Raw genomic sequence first — 20,392 nt, 5'->3', positions numbered from 1 at the left:
TTCTGGTTTTCTGGAGGCCATCTCATCGCCGCTGGCATCATGCTGTCCCCTCAGAGGGCTTTACTCTGCAATCTCAACCACATCCACCTCCAGCACGTCTCCCTGGGCCTGCACTTGTCTCGCCGTCCGGAGCTACGGGAGGGGCCTTTAAGCACGCCCCCTCCCCCAGGAGACACCGGGGGCAAGGAGAGCAGGGGCCCCTGCGGAGGGACCCTCGTGGATGCCAACTCCAACAGCCCAGCGGTGCCCTGCCGATGCTGCCAGGAGCATGGACCAAACCTAGAAAACCGACTGGACCCATCTCAGGAGGAGGAAGGGGCTGCCTCTCCCTCAGACCCGGGCTGCTCCTCCTCTCTCAGCTCCTGCTCAGATCTTAGCCCCGATGAGTCCCCCGTTTCCGTCTACTCGCGGGACCTGCCTGGTGATGAGGATGCCCACCCTCAGCCCAGTATCGTCCCCTTGGAGCAGGGGTCCCCACTGGCTTCAGCAGGCCCTGGAACCTGCTCCCCGGACAGCTTCTGCTGCTCTCCTGATTCCTGTTCTGGAGCCTCCTCCCCGCCGGGCCCTGGCCTGGACTCGAACTGCAATGCCCTGACCACCTGCCAGGACCTCCCTTCCTCCAGCCTGGAGGAGGAGGAAGAGAGTGGGGAGCAGGACCTCCCCACCTCTGAGCTCTCGGAGGCGGAGGATGGGAAAATCGACGCTGGGAAAACGGAGCCCAGTTGGAAAATTAACCCCATTTGGAAAATCGACACAGAGAAAACGGAAGTTGGATGGAAAATCACTGATAACAATAACTCCGACTGGAAAACCAGCGGAAGTACTAACTCTAACTGGAGAGCTGAACCCGGAAAATTCGACCCCTGTTGGAACACCAGCTTAGGAATAACTGATTCTGGCTCGAAAGCAGATGCAGGGAAAACTGATGGGGGATGGAAAAGTGACGTCAGCGAGGAGCCAGTGCCCCACCGGACAATCACGTCCTTCCACGAGCTAGCCCAGAAGCGCAAGCGGGGCCCGGGGCTGCCCCTCACACCGCAGGCTAAGAAAGATCGCAGCGACTGGCTCATAGTCTTCTCGCCGGACACCGAACTCCCACCGACCGGGTCGCTGGGTGGCTCCTCGGCACCTCCCCGAGAAGTCACCACCTTCAAGGAACTCCGCTCCAGAAGCCGCGCCCCGCCCCCGCCGGTCCCTCCTCGAGACCCCCCTGCTGGCTGGGCCTTGGTCCCGCCCCGCCCGCCACCCCCACCCGTGCCTCCCCGGCGGAAGAAGAATCGACCTGGGCTGCAGCCCATAGCGGAGGGGCAGCTCGAGGAAGGCAGGGCGGTCAGCCCGGCGGCTGGTGAGGAGGCCCCAACCCCGAAGGAGCCGGAGCAGCCCGGAGCACCAGCGGGCCTCGAGGGTAAGAGGCCGCCGAGGAAGCGGGAAGAGGGCTGGGCTTTAGCCTTGCCCACGCCTCCGAAGCTTCCAACCCCGCCCCCGTCTCCCCTCCATTCTGTGTCACCCACCCTCCCCGCCCCTTTATCAGCGAGCGCTCCGGGAAAGGGAAACTGGATGGGTCACTGGGTTACGGGACTAACTCTTTGCTCCCTCTTTCTCCCGCTCCTTCTTGCCTGGCTGTCCATCCCGCTCCCCTTCTTCCCCTCTGCGCCTGCCCCGCCAATCCCGCCTGCAGCCGGTCCCCTTGTGCTCCCTCGGCCCCTGGTTTTTCGGTTCTCGGCCGACGGGCGCCCCCTGCTGGAGGGTGGGGGTGCCGGCGCAGCTGGGTCCCTGCTCCTGGCGCCCCTGGCCGAGTGGCCCGGCACCGGGCTGCGGCTGCTGGGGGCGCCAAGTCCCCCAGCGGAGCAGCTGCTGCCTGTCCGCCTGTCCCCAGTGGGAGCCTATTCGCCTCCGACTCGGGGGACCCTGCCCTGCCTGGCCAGCCCCGAGCTGGCACTGCTGCTGTCCCCGCTCTTTCCCAGAAGTAGCACCTTTCCCGCCGCGGCTCCCCCGCCCCGCCAGGTACCCGCCCCTTCGCTGCCACCACCACCTCGTCCGCCGAAGGCCTCTCGCTGGACCAGAAGCCCACCGCCTCCGCCCAGGCTACGTAAGACGGACCCGGGCGAGCCCCGCGGGCCACGCCTCGGCGGGCTGCCTGCCCACTCCAGCCCTCCCACCCGCCCAGCCCGTAGTGTGGCTTTCCCCGGGGATTCAGCGGTGCCATCCTTCAACTGGGGCCGGTTCCGAGAGAGTCCGCCAGTGCTGGTCTCGCTGCTCGCGCTGTGGGGTGGCGAGGCGGGTTGCTGCTGCCCCGGCTTCACAGGACCCTGCGCAGGAGGGCTTCCCCGGCCTGTCTGCTCGGTCGGGGTCCCAGCAAGTCCGTGTCAGGGATCTCGGGTCACACCTGTGTGGAATTCTGCGGCCCACGTAGTCTGACACCTCCCTGCCTAGATCCGGGAGGGTGGAGGGCGAAACTCCCTGGAGCCCACTGGCCCCGGAGGTTCTGGTCACTCCTTTCCCAGTCCCGTCCTACGTGGGATGAGGGGAGCGCTGTCCGCCAAGCTGGCTTGGGACCCGGGTTTCCCTTTCCCGGCGCCTTCGCCCTCCAGCATCCCGGTCTCAGGGTCTCACCTCCCGGTTTCTCCTCCCTTTCCCGTCTGTCTTTTCATTGGCTCAGGCTCCCCACGTGCTCCCCGGGCCGGCCGGCCTGAGGCGGGACGCAGGGCAGCCCCTCCTGTCCCTCGCCTAGTCACCTCTCGCCCTACAGGACCCAGACGGCTGGGCGGGGCTTTAGCGCGGCGTCCCACTCCGGGACTTCCTGGACGCAGGAGGTGGGAGCTGGGGCCTGAGGGCAGGAAATAGGAGCCGAGGTGGGGGACGGCGAGAGCCGGGTTCTGTGCAGGATTTCGCTCGGGGGGTCGGGTAGAGCCGCTCCTTGTGGCCCTGTTCCTTCTCTCCCCAAGACCTTTCGTGGGCAGGGTCTCTGCAGAGCCGCAGGAGATGACCGTGTCAGAAGCCCGGCGTCCTTGGGGGTAACCCTTAGTAAGCGTCATTGCGTCCTTCTTCCTTTACCCAGTTCGTAGTTCCTGGTCGTTCGCGGGTGTTCCTGGGGCCCAGCGGCTGTGGATGGCAGAAGCCCAGAGTGGGACTGGGCAGCTGCAGGAGCAGAAAAAAGGTAGGCTGCCCTGAGTCCGGACCCCTGGCTTCTGAAGGAATCGCTCTTCACTTTGCATTCCTCAGGCTTTAAGAGTCAAATTGCATAAACCAGCTTCTCCGTGCCCTCTGGCTATGCCCAGGATAGAGGGCAGGGCTTTGATAGAGCTTCCCTTCCTTATCCCCTCCCAGGTCTCCTGATAGCTGTCAGTGCCTCAGTGGATAAAATCATCTCGCACTTCGGGGCTGCCCGGAACCTGGTTCAGAAGGTGAAGGTGGCTGGAGGAGAATGTTGGGGATGTGGAGATTAATGTAGCTCTGGGGGCACAACAAGACAGAGGGTGGCGGTGGTGACTGGATCCCTATCTGGACTGACTCGAGTTGTGCCACCTCCAGGCCCAGTTGGGGGATAGCAGGCTGAGCCCGGATGTGGGGCACCTGGTGCTGACCACCCTCTGCCCAGCCCTGCACGCCCTGGTGGCAGACGGGCTGAAGCCTTTCCGGAAAGACCTCATCACCGGGCAGCGCAGAAGCAGTCCCTGGAGTGTGGTGGAGGCATCTGTGAAGCCAGGTGAGAGGGGAGTGCAGGGGACCCAGCAGAGCAGGGCCAGGACCTGGCTGACCACGCCCCCTGCCCCCAGGCTCCAGCAGTTCCCTGGGGTCCCTGTACAGCCAAGTCAGCCGTTTGGCCCCGCTGAGCAGCAGCCGCAGCCGCTTTCATGCCTTCATCTTGGGCCTCCTCAAGTGAGTAGTAGCCTTCTTCCCACTGCCTCTCCTGGCCCTGGGACCACTGGGCATCATGTGTGGGACACAGTAGTGTCCCCTGTCCTTGGAGACGGCCTCCCCTCCCCCAATTTCGTCCCCATCCTCTGCCCCAAGAGGACCAGAGTCCTCCCATCTCCCTGAATTTGCATTCCCTTTTTTCTTCTCCCCCAGCACCAAGCAGTTGGAGCTGTGGTTTTCCAGTCTCCAGGAAGATGCAGGTCAGAGGCTCACATGGGAGTGGATAGGGTTGCTGGCCTAGAAGGGAGGGGGGGAAAGTGTTTCTCCAGTTGGTTTCCACTGTTACCAGAATATTAATCCAGATCTCTGATATTATTATTAGCCTTTTGCTTAAAACTCTTCCAGGGGATCTTATTGCCCATGTGAGGAAAGATTCAAAGCAGGGAAGCAGGGCTTTCTAATCATCAGTCTTCCTGGGTGGTCCTTCTTGCCCCAAGGCCCTACTTTGATGCTATCCCTCCCTCTAGAAACCTGCCTCTGCCCCTTCAGTTTCCTCCTAACTCTCATTCATCCTGTGGGTCCTTCCTCAGTGAGGTTCCACCTCTGCGCCTTGTTTTGTGGGTGCTCCAAAAGCTCTCCTGTGCTTCACCTTTTTAGTCTGTTTTTTTAGACTGTTAATTTGTTACCTCCACTTGATCTACATGCCTCTCCCTCTGGAGGATCATGGTTCCACATGGGTAGGGAAATGTTCAGCTGTCCCCCTCTCTGACTCAGAGTGAGGCCTGGGAGGATGTTTGGGTACAGGGCAAGGGCTGATATTGACTTTCTTTTTCTCAGGCCTGTTGTCCCTTCTGTATCTGCCCACGGGATTCTTCTCCCTGGCGCGGGGTGGCTGCCCATCCCTGTCCACAGAGTTGCTGCTCCTGCTACAGCCATTGTCGGTGCTCACCTTCCACCTGGACCTGCTCTTTGAGCACCACCACCACCTGCCCCTGGGCCAGCCTCAGGCCCCTGCCCCTCCAGGCCCGCCTCCAGCCCTGCAGCAGACTGTACAAGCCGTGCTGCACTGGGGGGGCCGGCTGGCCCAGAGTCTCCGGGGCACTTCTGGGGAGGGAGCTCCCAACCCTTCACCCCCTCCAAGTCCTCCCACACCAGTCAGCTGGTGGGAGCAGCTGACCCAGGCCTCCCGGGTCTATGCCTCTGGGGGTACTGAGGGATTCCCTCTTCCCCGGTGGGGACCCAGGCGGCAAGGACCTGCAGCTGAGGGTACACAGGAAAGACCTCTGCCTGCAGAGGAAGTGGCACCAGGAAGAAGTGTGTGGCTTGGGAGACTGTTTGGCGTGCCTGGGGTCCCCACAGAAACTGAGAATGGAGCCTTAAAGTCCAGGTATTGGGGTACCTTGTCTGCTCTGTGACCTTCTGATCCCCTCAAGTGTCTCATTTGAAACTCCCTAGTGCTGGGCATGGAGGTGCATGCCCGTAATCCCAGCATCTTGGAAGGCTGAGGCAGGAAGACTGCAGCCTCGCATTGCTGAGACTCTGTCTCAAAATAAAAATGGCTAGGGATGTAGCTCCATCTTAGAGAGCCCTGGGTTCAAACCCCAGAACCACAAAACAAAACAAAAACTCCCCAAACTCTATGACTCCAGATGCTTTAGATGAGACTGGCTTTTTTAATGCCCTTGGAACTAAAAATAGTTATATTCTTAAGTAGTTATATTTTAATGGTTGTGAGTGCCTAAATAGTGATCTTGATTTTACCTCTTGGTCCTCATGGCCCTCAGCCTAAAATATTTACTATTTGGCCCTTTAGAAAAGGAAAAATATTTGCTGATTCCTGTTTGAGGGCTTGACCATTGGTGGATCTTTTGTGGCTTCAAGTACTGTCCACGGAATATCTGGATCTCTCTTGAACTGGTATAGACCCTGCTGGTTTCATAGGTCTTTGTGAATTTTGGTGTTGTATACCTTTGTTATCATCTCCCTAATCACTTCAAAGGTACTTGTGTCCCACAGCTGCCACTTCTTTCAGCAATGACCAGCTCCTGACCTATTTGGGGCCTCAGCCTCTTTCTCCTTCCAAACCTCTGGGTTCTTGCATTCTTTTTCTGGAAGTGGACTGACTTCTGTGATCCTATGTCCTTCCCTCCAGGAGACCATCCAGTTGGCTGCCCCCAACAGTGAGTGTGTTGGCTCTTGTGAAGCGGGGGGCACCTGTAGAGACTCCTTCTCCAGAGGAGCTTGTGGCCTCAGTGCCCAGCATGGCACAGGCCCACAGGTAAGAACTAGGGAAACACACCTGTGAGTACTGTTAATATAGGTGTGTTTCTGTGGTCATGGAGTGGACGGTAGGCATGAAAAAGACTTTGGACTTTGAGATCATAGTGCTTATTTTGCATTGCATCTTTGCTATTTATTACCAGTGTGGCTCTAATTTCCGAGTCTTAGTTTCTTTCTTTGTACAAGGAGGATAACTTGTAATCTTTGCTATGGTTGCTATGAAGATTAAATATAATTTTATAAAACATCTGGTACACAGTAGGTGTGTGTACACTAAGGGATTGTTTGTCTATTTACTGAGGTGTTCTAATTTGGCATCAGAGACTACTACTACTCTGAGGTCTTTTGTGTTCTCCCAGTCCATTGAATTAACCTTAATTTTTTATTCAGCAATATTTTGGAGGGTACAATTTTTGGGGTTCTGGAGACCAAATCCAGGGGTGCTCTACTACTGAGCTATATCCTCAGTCCTTTTTATTTTGAGATGGGGTCTCCCTAAGTTGTTGAGACTGGCCTCAAATTTGCAGTCCTCCTGCTGGAGCCTCCTAAGTAACTGGGATTACAGGTGTGCACTACTGCACCCAACTTGGGTACACCTATATGTCAGTCATGCTAAGCAAGGGAATACAAAGGTGGGACTATTGTAGTCCCTGCTCTCAAAGGGCATGCAGTCCAGTGGAGATACCAATGAACAGATGAGCAATTGCAGTTTAGTATGGTAAAGACTAGGAAAGGAAGAACAAGCTGTTTGCAGCCATGTCCCCAGGCTTGGGAACACTAGGGAAGCTCAGTGATGGTGTGAGGATATGCATTTGGCAGGAAAAACAGGAGACGAAAGTGGAGAGGCCCATTTGTGGTAAGGAATAGTGGGTGCATAATGGAGGGGGTCAGTGGGCCAGCTAAGGAGGCTGGGTTTTATTAAGACATCCTGGGAGCCCTTGAAGGATCTGAAGCCTGGAAATGATGTGCTTGCTCAGGTTTTAGAAAGGTCTCTTACTGCTGTGTGGAGATTGGGACTGGTGGGGAGGTCAAGAGAGACTCACGAAGACTGGCTGGTGATATGTAGTGGTACAGAGGGACCATAAAGGCCTAAACTAGGATGGTGGTGGTAGGATTGAAGAGAAAGAATAGCTGGCATAGTAGGAGATAAACACCAAACAAGTTTTGGTGATGGACTGGATGCGAGGAGTGAAATGATCACATTTTTGCCAGGAGCAAATGAGTAGGAAGTTGTGCCACTATGAGGGACTGGTTTGAAGTGTTAAGAGAATTTCGTTGGCCTATGTTGAATATGAAGCACCAGAAAGAAGTGCAAGTCATGTCAAGTAAGAGTGGGTTTGGTGCTCAAGAGAGGCTAGGGTCACAGGGAGAATCAACATATTATGTCTAGTCCCCAAGTGTCTTCAGGGTTTTCAGAGCTGAGCCAGCAGGGGCACTCCATACAGTAGAGAGTAAGAGCCAGGCACAGTGGCGCAGGCCTGTAATGAGGCTGAAGCAGGCAGATTGTGAGTTCAAAGCCAGCTTCAGCAACTCAGCAAGACCTTGTCTCTAAATAAAATACAAAAAAGGGCTAGGATGTGGTTCAGTGGTTAAGCACCTCTGGGTTCAATTCCTGGTACCAAAAACAAACAAAAATAAACCAAAACCCACACTCCCAAACCAAAACTACCACCAAACAACATAAACAAAAAACAAAACTAAAAAACCAAAAAACAACCCCCAACACCACAGGGAATGAGGGTGGAGAACCAGGTACCCACACCTCTCTCTCCCATTGTTTTCTTCTGGCTCCCATAGGGCAGTTCGGGCTCTCTGTGACCACACTGCTGCAGGACCTGACCAGCTAAGCTTTCGGCGTGGAGAAGTGCTGCGTGTCATTGCCACAGTGGATGAGGACTGGCTCCGCTGTGGGCGGGATGGCACGGAAGGGTTGGTTCCGGTGGGGTATACCTCCCTTGTTCTCTAGCCCTGGCTTTTCTTTCCTGTGTATGTCACCATTTTGTCACCTGGGAAGGGAACAGCTCATGAACACTATGTAAACTGACCATACCAAAAGAGTTTTTCCTGTCTGCAAAATGATATTTCTTCCCACATCATTTCTGCTAATATTTAAAATAAACTTTCCTTCTTCCCTCCACACCCATCTGTAAGGTGAAATCTGCTCTTCTAAACATTAAAGAGGAATCCCCTTCCATGTAGACCTTCTCCTCTTTCCCACCTGTATAAGGGAACATCTCCTTACTATCTTAAAATGGAACCTAGCCCCCTTCTCCATCCCAAGTGGACTGTGCTGGTACAGGATATGCTGTGGTCCTCAAGCCTAGAAGGGCCTCTGGTCTCCTACCTGTGTATTCTTTCCGTCCCATGCTGCCTGTATTTATGATGTACTCATGCTGTGCTAGGTGCTGAATTGAAGCCTGGACACCCCTGGTGAGTGGGCCTGTGGTATTGGTCTCCTTCCTCCTTTGTCCCAATAAAGAGTGGGAGTTGAATGTGTGTGTGTCACTGTGGGTTTCAGGACATAGGGTGTGGGGGAGGGAGAGAGGTTCTCTTACCAGAGGCTGAAGGCAGATCCTTCTTTCCTAGTTCAACTGCAGATCTTAATGTTCTCTGAGGAATGGGTAAGTGGCCCCTGTTTGGTGCTTGGAATCACACACTTCAGTTCATAGGAACTGAAGTAAATATAGGGGAAAAGGGAAGACTTAGCCCTTGAAATATTACTTATTAGATTCATATCTGAGATGAAGGAAAGAATTAAAGGCTTTTAAGAAGTGACCTTTTTTTGGTGGTACTAGGGATTGAACCCAGGGTTGCTCTACCACTAAGCTACATCCCTAGCTCTTTTTAGTTTGTATTTTGAGGCAGGATCTCACTAAGTTGCCAAGAATGGCCTCAAACCTATGATTCTTCTGCTTTAGCCTCCTGAATTGCTAGATTACGGGCATGCGCCACTGTGCCCAGTGACTTTTTTTTGCAGTGCTGGAGATCAAACCCAAGTGCTCTACCACTGAGCCACACCCCTAGTCCAACATATATTTTTTTCCTATTTAATATATATATGTATATATATTTCTTCCTATTTAATATATATGTGTGTATATATATGTGTATGTGTGTGTGTGTGTATATATATACATACACACACACACACACACACACTGAAAGACATCCCTAGCTCTTTTTTATTCTTTATTTTGAGACAGGGTCTTAACCTTGTTTAGAGCCTCTGTAAGTTGCTGAGGCTGGCTTTGAACTTCTGATCCTCCTGTCTCAGCCTCCTGAGCCACTGGGATTATAGGCATGAATCATAATGCCCGGCTTCCTCTTTAATATTGCTACTGGGTGGGACATAATTTTAAGTAAAAACAAAATAATTTTACATCTGTTCCTTTGTTAGGAGTTGGTGAGATTTTTTGTTTTTTAAAATCTTTTGAAATAATGAGAAGAGCTAAGATATTTCAGAGGGGTGAGGATGGGGTTGGGAATCATTATAAGGGGTTGTCTAGATAAAGGAGAAATTCAAAGGCTAAAAGAATAAAAAGCTACAGTTATGACCATGCAACAGGAGAATTTGAGAAGGTGACAGTTATGATGTGAGACAGGGCAAAGAAATTTGGAAATTTTCTTTTTCTTTGGAAACTTGGCTAAAGACACTGGTTAAGGGGGACTTTGGGGAGATAAAAATCTTAGATTCAAAGCTATGGAAATAGTCAGAAGTAGGTCAGGTTAGACTCAAATGACTCATACTTTTGTCATTTCCTAAGATTGACAAGTTCTCCCCTTCTACTCAATTCACGTTATCCATTTCCTGGCTTTGTTATTTTGTGTTTAGCTGCTTTTTCAGTTTTAGATTGGTTTGCATTTCAGGTGATTTTTAGGGAAATGTTTCTCAAACTGGATCCTAAGGGTCTCTGGGAATCTCTTAGGAGTCTGAGTTCTTGAGGTTATGAAGTTCCTTCAAATTGCAAACTACAACCACAAAAGAAGTTGTATTTTTGCCAAGTGGAGTGGTACATGTCTGCAGTTGCAGCTACTGAGAAGGCTTATGCAGGGGGGCTCCAAATTTGAGATTGGTTTTGCAATGTAGGGAGGCCCTACCTTAAGGTATGTGATAGTGAATATGGAAGAAAGCTATTACTATGGGGACCAGTATTTCTCAAAAGATCTGCAGAGTAATTGTGGGGAGTCCATGATTTCTAAGGTTTTACAAACAATTCTATTATAGCTTTCATTTTCCATGATGCAACCTGCCCTCTCCTATTCCCATGTGCTTGATTTTAATAATTAAGAAGAGCCCCAAAGCACTGTTGGGACATTAATGAGATCTGGCTTGATGTGACTTTTACAATCACAGTCTAATGGTTCTCAGGCCTGTGCAGGTGATAATGCAGCAGTGAGACCTCCTTACTGAACATAAAGTAGGTCAATCAATGATATAAAATATAGTTTTGTAACTATGTAATCTTAAATAGTATGGCTATGATAGATATCAAAGGTTAAAAAAAAAGAAAGGTAAACAAAATTTAATACTAATGTATCTTTTTTTTTTTTTTCCAGTCATGAAGAGACTGTCATTTAACAGTGGCACCATTCTGTTTTTTTTTTTTTTGGCTGCTGGAAATTGAACCCAGGGGTGCTCTACCACTGAGCTATTTCAACACTTTTTTTGAGACAGGGTCACTTTGACTTGAACCTTTGATCTCCCTGCCTCAGTCTCCTGAGTAACTGGGATTACAGACATATGTCCCTATGTCTAGCTTTGTATCTGGTGTTGAATTCCAAGCTGTTATAGGAGATTTGAACTTTCATTTTTTTGGGGCACTTTACTACTAAACCACATCCTGTCATTTTTATTTACTTTTTACTTTGAGACAGGGTCTGGCTAAGTTGCTGAGGCTGGCTTTGAACTTGTGATCCTCCTGCCTCAGCCTGAGTGTCTGGGTTTATAGGTTTGCACCACTATGCCCAGTGGACGTTTGAACTCTTTATGTCAATTGTCATAAGTCAATTGTCTTACTGCTTCTGAGCAACTATATTTTACCTGAGCTTCTAGCCTACATGTCTGATCTGTGCCTGGAAGAAATTTTTGTCCTTTCAGTTACTTACTGTAGTGGGTTTTATCTTCCTTGATTAGTATATTCTGAAATTTCTATTTGAGCACACAAACCACTGGGTATCTGGCTCCAACACTAGTAATTTTGGGAAGTTACTTAACTTTCCCAGCTTTCACTTCTATGAAAATGAGAATAATAACTTCAGAGGGCTATTATGGATATTAATGAAATAGCTATGTGATCTTGGGCAAGTTATTTGACCTGTCATTCCCATTTCCTCATCAATACTAAAAGGACTGTTGTGAGGATTAATTTATACAAGGAAAAGGTTCTTATGATATAAATGGTTTGGCACCTAGCCCCCAAAAAGTGGCCTTAAGTTGTTGCCAGCCTCAGAGGTTCATGAGTATTAAATGCTATAATGAATGTGTGTCCAAAGGATGAATGTACAGAATAGCATGGCATGTATGAGAAACAGATGATTCTTGGTGTGCCTGATCGCTGTGCTGCTGATTGGTTAGGCTGGATCTAAAAGAAAGATCCTAGAATTGAAGAAGTGGCTTTACCCAGCAGTCCACAAATGGTGAGTGTGCTCAAGGGGCCCAGGATGCTGATAACATGGTTTTGGAGAGATTCCCTAAGAAATATGATGGAAAGGAGGCTGGAAGATCAAAGGAGGTAGGAAAGAGGGGGAAAAAAATAGGAAGCTCAGCACTCCACAGTTAGGAAAAGTTTTTTTTTCCATTTAATACTAGACTTTCAAGGATTGAGATGCAAGCTTTTTATGCAATTACATCCAATGTTAAAATTGGTAATACATAATTTACAAAGATTAACATCAAAACAATCATCTATTTAGATATGCTTTTGTAAAAAGGAAATATATTAGCAGCATTTATATTTTCCGCAATCACACAGCCTACAGACATGCAGACTAACTCTGTATCTATTTGCAGTGATGTAGTGCTTTGCCCCGCATTTCAAACACCAAAACCCACCTGGCAGCTGGGGGTTCTTTTTATTTCATTATTATAAAATAACTGAAAAATAAAAAAAGGCATTAATTTCTACACCAGTAAGAAAAAACAAGTTTTTGCACTTACCTAACATTTGATTGTCTAAAAAACATTTCGGTTTTTAGTCTTTCAACAAAAGAAAGATAAAATGACAGAGCGTAGTGTCTTTTGCTTCTGTTCTCGCATTTTACAAAGTTTTTTCTTTTTCGTCTTTTTTTTTTAAATTTTAGTGTTTAACACTATTAAAAGAATCATTGAATTTTTAATCTCTTTCTTGTCATTTTCTTGCTTTTGACTAAAAGGAGACCCCCAAAGTGCCCCTAGACCCACCTCCCTCCCACCTATTCCCTGCAATGAAAAACAAAAGAAACCACTCAAACGGGCTTGGACATGCGATTTTCCCAGCTCCACACGTGAGTATCTTATACCCAGGTCTCTTAGTAATGTACAGTGCTTCTCTACAGTAAGAAAATACTCCAAACTATTTTCTTAATTCTCTTTTTTTCTTTAATAAAATATTTATTTTGCTTTTTTTCTCTGCTCAAGGGGATCTATGGCATCCCCTGTTTCTTTTGTTTTGTTTTTTTTTTTTTTCTTCAAGAATGACACAGAAAGGAGAAAAAGAAAAAAAGTCAATGGAATGGAAGGTGGTCAATGTTTCTACCTAAACGAGTCAGAGCGTCGTCATCATAAGGGGAAATGTACAGTTAGGACAGCATTGGTCCAGTATTAGAAAAAGTAATGGGGACATGTTTACTATTGTATTGCTTACCAATCACGCAGCAGATATATATATATATGTATATATATATATATGTATATATATACACATACATATATATATATACACACACACACACACACACACACATATATACACACACAACTTGGCACATTTAAAAACCATCTTTTATAAGAACATCTAAAACGTATATGCATATGTATGTCTGAGAAGACAAAAAGCAAAGCTTTTTAAATTTTATTTTTAAAGAGACAGCATAGTCTTGGTAACTTCTGGTCAAGAGTACGGGAAGGAAGGAGACACCCTGGATATACCTCCTGATGATGAAGTCATTCAGGAGGGTGGAGGGAAGATGGGACAAGGGATGAAGAAAACACACTGTCTCTTGAAGAGATGGACATCGAAAACTATACAATTCAGAAAACAAAAGTAGTGTTTTAAATTGCTAATTTACACTTACAACAAATACTCTGATAGGTGAATACTGCTGAACAGTTCATGTAGTGACTTTTATTGGGGGGGCGGAGTTTAGAGTTCTTTTTATGTAGTTTTAAAAATTATTTTATTTTGAAATGGATCTTCATTTGCACAGCACAGCAGACACACAAGAACCACAGCACATCAAAAACAGCATGTGTGCTGGCGGGGCCTGGCTTTCTCATTAGAAAAAAATATGCTTCGGCAGGTTATGAAGGTAAAACAAAAATAATTACATGAAGTACTACCCTCCTGACCCCATGGGGGCCTTCCCTATCCCATGATTCCATTCTGGGGAGTAGAGGTAGGGAGAAGGGCAGCAGTTACAAGTGCTTTGAGCTGTCAAACTCACGTTTTACTTTGACCTGGTTGGACAAGAAAGGAGAGACAAACTTTCCTAGTCAAGGATCTGGGAAGAGGCCCCAGCTACTGTATCTCTTTTAGGTCTCTGGGGTAGCTCTTGGAGCCAATAGAGAACAGACAGGGTAAGGCTGGGGATCCTGGTCCTTTCCCTTTGGATTTTGAGTTTACCTGGGCATGGGAAGCAGCTTCTTAGCAGTGCCTATGGGATCAGGGGATGACCCAAAAAACCCAAGCTGTGAGGAGAGGCAAGTGCTGTAAAGTACCAATAGGTTCTAGTCATCACCATTGTGATCCTCCCTCCTCTACATTATTAACCCTTAGGGTGAAGCAACGGAGAGGAAAATTAATTAAACTGAACCGTCTCAGACAGATTCCATTCTCTTCCTCTCCACTAGCTCCAAGGTTTATTAAGTACCTAATATCAACAACATGACCCCATTCCCCTTGCCTGGACGGACCCTTCCTGTCCCTGTCTATACCCAGAGAGCAGGAAGCGGAACTGATTAGCTCCACTGGATCCCAGATGCTTGAAGTTCTCATTCTTTGAGGGTCATTTCCGAAAACTGTTTTCTGGGATAAACAAAGTACGCCTTCGCAGTCTCCTGCCTGATCCTTCCTCCAGCAAGTAGGTCACATCAATGGCTGAAAACAGAACCAAGGAGGCTCATCAAATACCACTCTCCCACTCCTTATTCCAGATTTGAGCTCTAAGGAGAACGAAAGAATTCAATGATTTCTTTTCTGACCTATAAGCAAATTAGGCCCTCCTCCAGTCTTAGATGAAAAAGGTGGTTCTCTAGGGAAGGAGATCATCTCACCTCCCACAGTTTTATTCCTAAAATAGAAATAAAGACAGGCCTATGAAAGAACTATACCATTTTCTTAAAACAATTTCCTTGCTGGGCCAGAAATCAGAAGTTGTTCTGGAACCTGGAGATGAAGCTCAGCAGTAGAGCACTTGCCTAGCACGTGAGGCCCTGGGTTTGATCCCCAGCACCACACACACATAAAAGTTGTTCTTTTTCACCCCTTCTCCACTTCTTACTTATCTTCATCTCTAGATATAAGCCTGATGTTTCTTACCGTTTTTTCCAGGGATTTTTTCAAGGAGATTGAGCAAGATCTGGTTGAGTCGTTCCCGTTGGCTATGCCGTCGTTCCTCAGGGGTACAGACTGACTGGGGTTCTTGACCACTTTCTTCTGTTTTTTTTTCAGCCTCACTGACTTCAGCAGTGGTTCCCTCCTGTTCAGGTTCCTCCAGGCCGGGGATCTCATTGGCTGCTTGCTCCTGACTGGCTAGTACCTCTTCAATCAAGGGCAGGGCATCATCCTCCTGTCCCAGGTCTTTCAGGGGGGCCTTTGACCGCTCAGACTTCCAGGATGATCTGCCAAAATTATATGCAAATTTAGGGTAAAGTTAAATAAAGACTGGGGAAGGGAAGGAGAATAAAGGGTAGAAGCCTCAGGATGGTTGAGATACTGAAGTCTAGTTATTAGAGTCTTGGCTTGATATAAAAAATTTGATTCTGGTCTTCACTTTATTATAAAATGACTACCTATCTTTGAGATTTATTTTTATTTTTGTTTTTGTACTGTAAATTGAACCCAGGAGCACTTTACCACTGAAATACATACCCAACTCTTTTTTTTATTTTGAGATAGGGTCTCGCTGTGTTGCTCAGGGCCTAAGTTGTTGGGGCTAGCTTTGAACTTGTGATTCTCCTGTCTTAGCCTCCTGAGTCTCTGGGATTAAAGGCATGTGCCACAGTGCCTGGCTTTGAAATTTAATGTCTCTTTGTAAAATTTAACCTTTCTTCTTTTTCTCCAGGATCTGAGGCAAAGATGAGATAGAAATCCATAAAAATATAACAGTGCTTGCAGGTGTAGTGGCACATGCATGTAATTCCAGTGACATGGGAGACTGAGGCAGAAGGATTGCAAGTTTGAGGCCAGCCTTAGCAATTTAGAGACGCCCTCTTTCAAAATATAAAGGGAAGGGGATGCAGCTTAGTGATAGAGTGGCCCTGGGCTTATATTTATTTAAATACATTATATACACATATAACCAGTACTGCTTAGTGATCTCTGTTTCCTGAGTATAGAAAAGTATGGCACAACCTCATGATACCAGAAGTCCAACTACAATAAAAAGAATTTAAGTGGAGTTTTTACTTTTCCTGAATCACTTCTCCAAACCTATAATTTAATATTTTCTCCCTCGTGATTGGCTAATATGGGAAAAGCAGTTGTTGTTTTCCCACTCAACAGATAATGGAATTGAAGAAAAACTGTCTTCTAGTCCAGCATGGTGGTGCACATCTATAATCCAAGAAGCTTGGGAGGCCAAGGCAGAAGGATTGCAAGTTCAAAGCCAGCCTAAGCAATTTAGTGAGGCCCTAAGCAATTTAATAAGACCCCATCTCAAACCGTAAAAGGAATGGGAGCATGGTGCAGTGGTGCACGCCTGTAATCCCAGCGGCTCAGGAGGCTGAGGCAGGAGAATCGTGAGTTCAAAGCCAGCCTCAGGAATGGCAAGGTGCTAAGCAACTCAGTGAGACCCTGTCTCTAATAAAATACAAAATTGGGCTGGGGATGTGGCTCAGTGGTTGAGTGGTCTTGAGTTCACTCCTTGGTATCCCACCTTCCCCGCCCAAAGAAAGGAATGGGGATGTGGCTTAGTGGTTAAGGCACCCTAAGTTCAATCCCTCGTACCAAAAACAAAACCAAACTAGCACGAGCACCATCACCACCACCACCACTACCAACAACAACAAAGAAAGAAAAGCCTTTTGTGCTCTTTCTTAAGGAATTTCCCTATTTTGTACAAAATAAAAATAAAAATTATGAGCTTAAACTGGGCATGCCTGATATTTGTTCCTTAACAGAGGTACCAAGAGTTGATATACCTTGAGGTAATGGGGAAAGCTTGCAGATATCTAAAGAGACTTTTCTGGGTCTATCTGGGTTTCAAATCTTTTTTTTTCCTTCTCTTATTTAACTTCCCACAGATATTACCTCTATCCCAACTAAGGCTGCATAATGAGATAGAAGAAGTCCAATTCTTCCACAGTGGTACTACACTGGGCTACTCTGCAGAGAATATCCAATTCTAGCAGTGGAGCTGAGAGGGTTTGCTGCTTGTTCTTTTGCTCAATTTGAGCTTTTGTTTAACCCCTTAGGATCCCTTGCCTACTCCCTGGGACTTACCGCCCACCGTTCCTCTTGTAGTTGTCTGGAACATAATGAGGCTGCAGAGAAGAAAAGGGAGTGGTAAGTATACTACAAAAGCTAGCAATGTTAAATCTGGTCTGGAGTTGGCTCACGGTAAGGGAGGTAAATTGATGACTGTTATCAAAACTGATGTTTAAGATTTCTATCAATCTGTAGGCCATAATGTCTTTTTTTTTTTTTTTTTTTCTGGTAATCCTAGAATGACAGTGGAAGAGCTGGGTGTGGTGGTGAATGTCTGTAATCCCAGCGGCTTGGGAGGCTGAAGCAGGAGGATCACAAGTTCAAAGGCAACCTCAGCAAAAGCAAAGCACTAAGCAACTCAGTGAGACCCTATTGCTAAATAAAATACAAAATAGGGCTGGGGATGTGGCTCAGTGGTCGAGTGCCCCTGAGTTCAATCCCTGGTACCCACCCACCCCTGTACTCCCCCCAAAAAGAATATCAGTGGAAGAGATAAGAATACAATTTTCTCTGACCTGTTCTACCTTTGAAATGATTAACATTAGGGTTTCAAAGCTAATCTGACCAAGTAACTCATGTAAAGCTGTTGAATCAGCAAACACAAAATCAAATGAATAAGAGGAATGAACATGGTGGTGGACTAGAAGACAAAAGACTGGAGAGATCTAAAAATAATGGGGATATATAGGTTTACTTTCTGGTTAATTATTTATAAGAATGTCAGGGTGACAGTTACAATTTTTGACAGGCCCATTGCTATAGTTTAGAAGTGTCTCTCAAAGGCCCATGTGTTAAAGGCTTGGTGCCCAGCCTATGGTACTATTGGGAGGTAGTGGAACCTCTGGGAGTGGGGCCTAGTAGGAAGAAGTAAGGGGTATGTCCTTGAAGGGGTTATTAGGATACTGTTCTCTTCCTATTCTTCTGCTTCCTAGATGTGGTGAGGTGAGCTGTCTCCTCCATCACACACTCCCCTTCATGAGGTACTGTGTGGCCATAGACTCAAAGTGATAAAGCCAAGTGATCATGGTCTGAAACTTCTGAACCATGAGACAAACTAAATTTTCTCCTTAAAAGTTGATTAATACACATACTAAAGAAAGATTCAATGATGAGGAGCCTGTCAGCTAGGATTCCATTATAGCAAACAGATGAATGGAAGACTAAAATCTTTATGAATGAAAATTACTGGCATATGTTTTCAACAATTTGGAAGAAAAAATACACAGAAAAGAGGCTGAAAATGTTGACCATGGGTATTTTCTAGGTAGTAGAGCCAATATGTAATTTTTTCCTTTCTAATTTTTTTTTGCTTTTCAAATTTTATATAATAATCATGTCTTACATCCTTTGATCCAGGCATAAGGAAAGTATAGAATTATTTTCATCAAAGGTTTTTTTGAGGTCCTTGACAACTTTCTACTTCCTTCTTAAAATTATAAGTGAAAAAACAAAACTATAGATGTGGGGCTCAACAGCAAAGATTAAATAGAGGTGAGAGATAAAAGGAAAATCCAACAAGGTATAATACTATAATCAACAACTTCCTGAGATATATGTGAGGAGATATATTTCCCTACGAGGAAATGTATTTATGATGTCCAAAAATGTCCCCAACAGGGCTGGGATTATGGCTCAGAGGTAGAGCGCTCGCCTAGCATGAGTAAGGCATTGGGTTCAATCCTTAGCTCCACATAAAAAAATAAGGGCTGGAGTTGTGTTTCAGCGGTAGAACACTTGCCTAGCAAGTGTGAGGCCCTGGGTTCGATCCTCAGCACCACATAAAAATAAATAAAGGTATTGTGTCCAACTACAACTAAAAATGAACAAATAAGAATGAAATAAAGGTATTGTTTCTACCTACAACTAAATAATAATAAAATATATATAAATGGCTGGAACTGTGGTAGAGTGCTCGCCTAGCATGCACAGGCACTGGGTTTGATCTTCAGCACCACATATAGTTAAATAAAAACACTGTGTCCACCTATAATTAAAAAACAAATATAAAGTCCCCGACAGAGATGGACATTTTCCCAGTTTGAGATGGAATCAGGATGATGAAGCAGAAAGACACAGAGAAATTCCCATTTTCATGCTATAGCATTAAGAAAGGAAAGCAACTTACTGAGAAATCTCTTTTGGGAGTAAGCTTCTTCGGAAAGTGATCAAAGGCATAAGGTTTGGTGCAGACAGGATAGCGATTCCGGTGAATCTTGTAAAACAGGTGTGCTGACTTGTCGAGACGATAATCACAGATGTACACATCTTGCTCCTTTACTCCTTTGGGTCTCCCTGTGAGTCCAAACACTGTTTTAAAGGATCCAATTTCCCCTTCTCTTTCATGAGCTACCTAAAAGCCACTACACAGCTTGTGACAGCAGCTAAACCCATAAATGGAAAATGTATTTATCTGGAGAGGCTGAACTTTAATAAGCACTGGTGGTTGCAGAAAAAAAATTCAGATCCCAGATACCAGTGACCAAAAAGGAGACAAGGAATATAAAGAGAATAAAATACCATGATAGAAAGAAACAAGACATGTTAAGAGCTGTAAGGAATTTTGAGTAAGTATTTTGAGGGATAAATAGAACATATCATATGGAGGAGTTAAGACAAAAAAAGGGAGTATAATTAAAAGGGAAGAACATTTGGAAGTGAACACTTTTTAAATGGGAAGGGTCATGAGTGTCACAGAGCTGCAAAATGTGTGCCAGTACTGGAATGGAATATATATTATTTTGAACTACTTTGCTATGATGCCGAGAGAACAAACTAAGTAAATTGACTCTGCTAATAATGACAACTAACATATATTAGACTTTTACTGTAAGCCATAAACTAAGTCCTTTTGTGGATAATTTAATCAAAAGTCTTTAAAATAAATACAAATCCTGTTTTTAGCAAGAAAATTGATACATTTAAGTATCTTGCCAAGGGCCACAAAAGTGAAATTATTAAACAGTATTTTAAAATGTCAACTAAATTAAAAAAGTGGGAACGAACATTATTGAGGATCAAACACTAGAAAGAAAAAAATGTAATATTTCTTTCTGAAGTTCCACAGCTAGCACTGGAGAATCTTTACATTGAGACAACTAGAATGGGGTGGGCAATTAAAGATCAATAAACGGGATATAAGGTCATTTCTAACTAGACCAGATCATTTACCTTTACAATATGTATAAAGGTCCAACACACAGCAGGTCCCCACTACAGCTTCCAAGGGAATGATCTCATAGAGTGGCACCCGAAATAGTTCATTATGGTAGAACCGCCGGGATGGAGAATGGTGAGTTTCATGGGGACGGAAATAATGGTGACCAAAGGCAAAACGTTCTTCTCTAAAAAAAGGAAAATGGATAAGAGAAAGTTTAGTTGATTAGCAAAATTCTGCTGGTAGGATATAGATG

At 46.3% G+C, this 20,392-nt stretch overlaps 2 protein-coding genes across 8 annotated transcripts in view; one reads left to right on the top strand and one right to left on the bottom strand.

Annotated features, from left to right (window-relative positions):
* Nucleotides 1–39: 39 nt before the first annotated feature.
* Nucleotides 40–8,630, top strand: Rusc1 (RUN and SH3 domain containing 1). 4 transcript variants are annotated; one of them, XM_027921016.3, is made up of 10 exons: nucleotides 40–1,405; nucleotides 1,679–2,089; nucleotides 3,059–3,157; nucleotides 3,328–3,404; nucleotides 3,532–3,706; nucleotides 3,777–3,879; nucleotides 4,072–4,118; nucleotides 4,696–5,245; nucleotides 6,011–6,136; nucleotides 7,936–8,630. In XM_027921016.3, the coding sequence occupies exons 1-10, from the start codon at nucleotides 40–42 to the stop codon at nucleotides 8,102–8,104; spliced, it is 3,123 nt and encodes a 1,040-aa protein (XP_027776817.1). In that variant the 3' UTR covers nucleotides 8,105–8,630. The 4 variants fall into 4 exon arrangements, with proteins under 4 accessions (XP_027776817.1, XP_071474471.1, XP_027776819.1 ...); XM_071618370.1 differs by lacking the exon at nucleotides 1,679–2,089; XM_027921018.2 differs by lacking the exons at nucleotides 40–1,405; nucleotides 1,679–2,089 and adding an exon at nucleotides 2,179–2,813.
* Nucleotides 8,631–13,172: 4,542 nt separating this feature from the next.
* The window catches only part of Ash1l (ASH1 like histone lysine methyltransferase), a 176,492-nt gene continuing 169,272 nt past the window's right edge, over nucleotides 13,173–20,392 (bottom strand). For all 4 annotated transcript variants that reach the window (XM_071618365.1, XM_027920755.2, XM_071618367.1 and 1 more), the window contains 5 exons: nucleotides 20,151–20,323; nucleotides 19,108–19,274; nucleotides 16,998–17,038; nucleotides 14,874–15,175; nucleotides 13,173–14,432 (listed from right to left, as the gene is read on the bottom strand). In XM_071618365.1, coding sequence (XP_071474466.1) covers nucleotides 14,341–14,432; nucleotides 14,874–15,175; nucleotides 16,998–17,038; nucleotides 19,108–19,274; nucleotides 20,151–20,323 — 775 coding nt within the window. In that variant the 3' untranslated portion in view covers nucleotides 13,173–14,340. The remainder of the gene's footprint in view (nucleotides 14,433–14,873; nucleotides 15,176–16,997; nucleotides 17,039–19,107; nucleotides 19,275–20,150; nucleotides 20,324–20,392) is intronic.

Source organism: Marmota flaviventris, chromosome 10 (assembly GCF_047511675.1).
Source record: "Marmota flaviventris isolate mMarFla1 chromosome 10, mMarFla1.hap1, whole genome shotgun sequence".
In the NCBI taxonomy this organism is placed as follows: Eukaryota; Metazoa; Chordata; class Mammalia; order Rodentia; family Sciuridae; genus Marmota; species Marmota flaviventris.
This window is presented reverse-complemented; position numbering and strand designations above follow the sequence as displayed.

Excerpts from the sequence above, each read along its gene's own strand:
- Rusc1 (XM_027921016.3), top strand. The coding sequence starts at position 40 with ATGCTGTCCCCTCAGAGGGCTTTACTCTGCAATCTCAACCACATCCAC. Across the intron at positions 3,158-3,327 it reads GCTGCAGGAGCAGAAAAAAG|GTCTCCTGATAGCTGTCAGT; the intron begins GTAGGCTGCCCT and ends ATCCCCTCCCAG. Across the intron at positions 4,119-4,695 it reads CAGTCTCCAGGAAGATGCAG|GCCTGTTGTCCCTTCTGTAT; the intron begins GTCAGAGGCTCA and ends TCTTTTTCTCAG.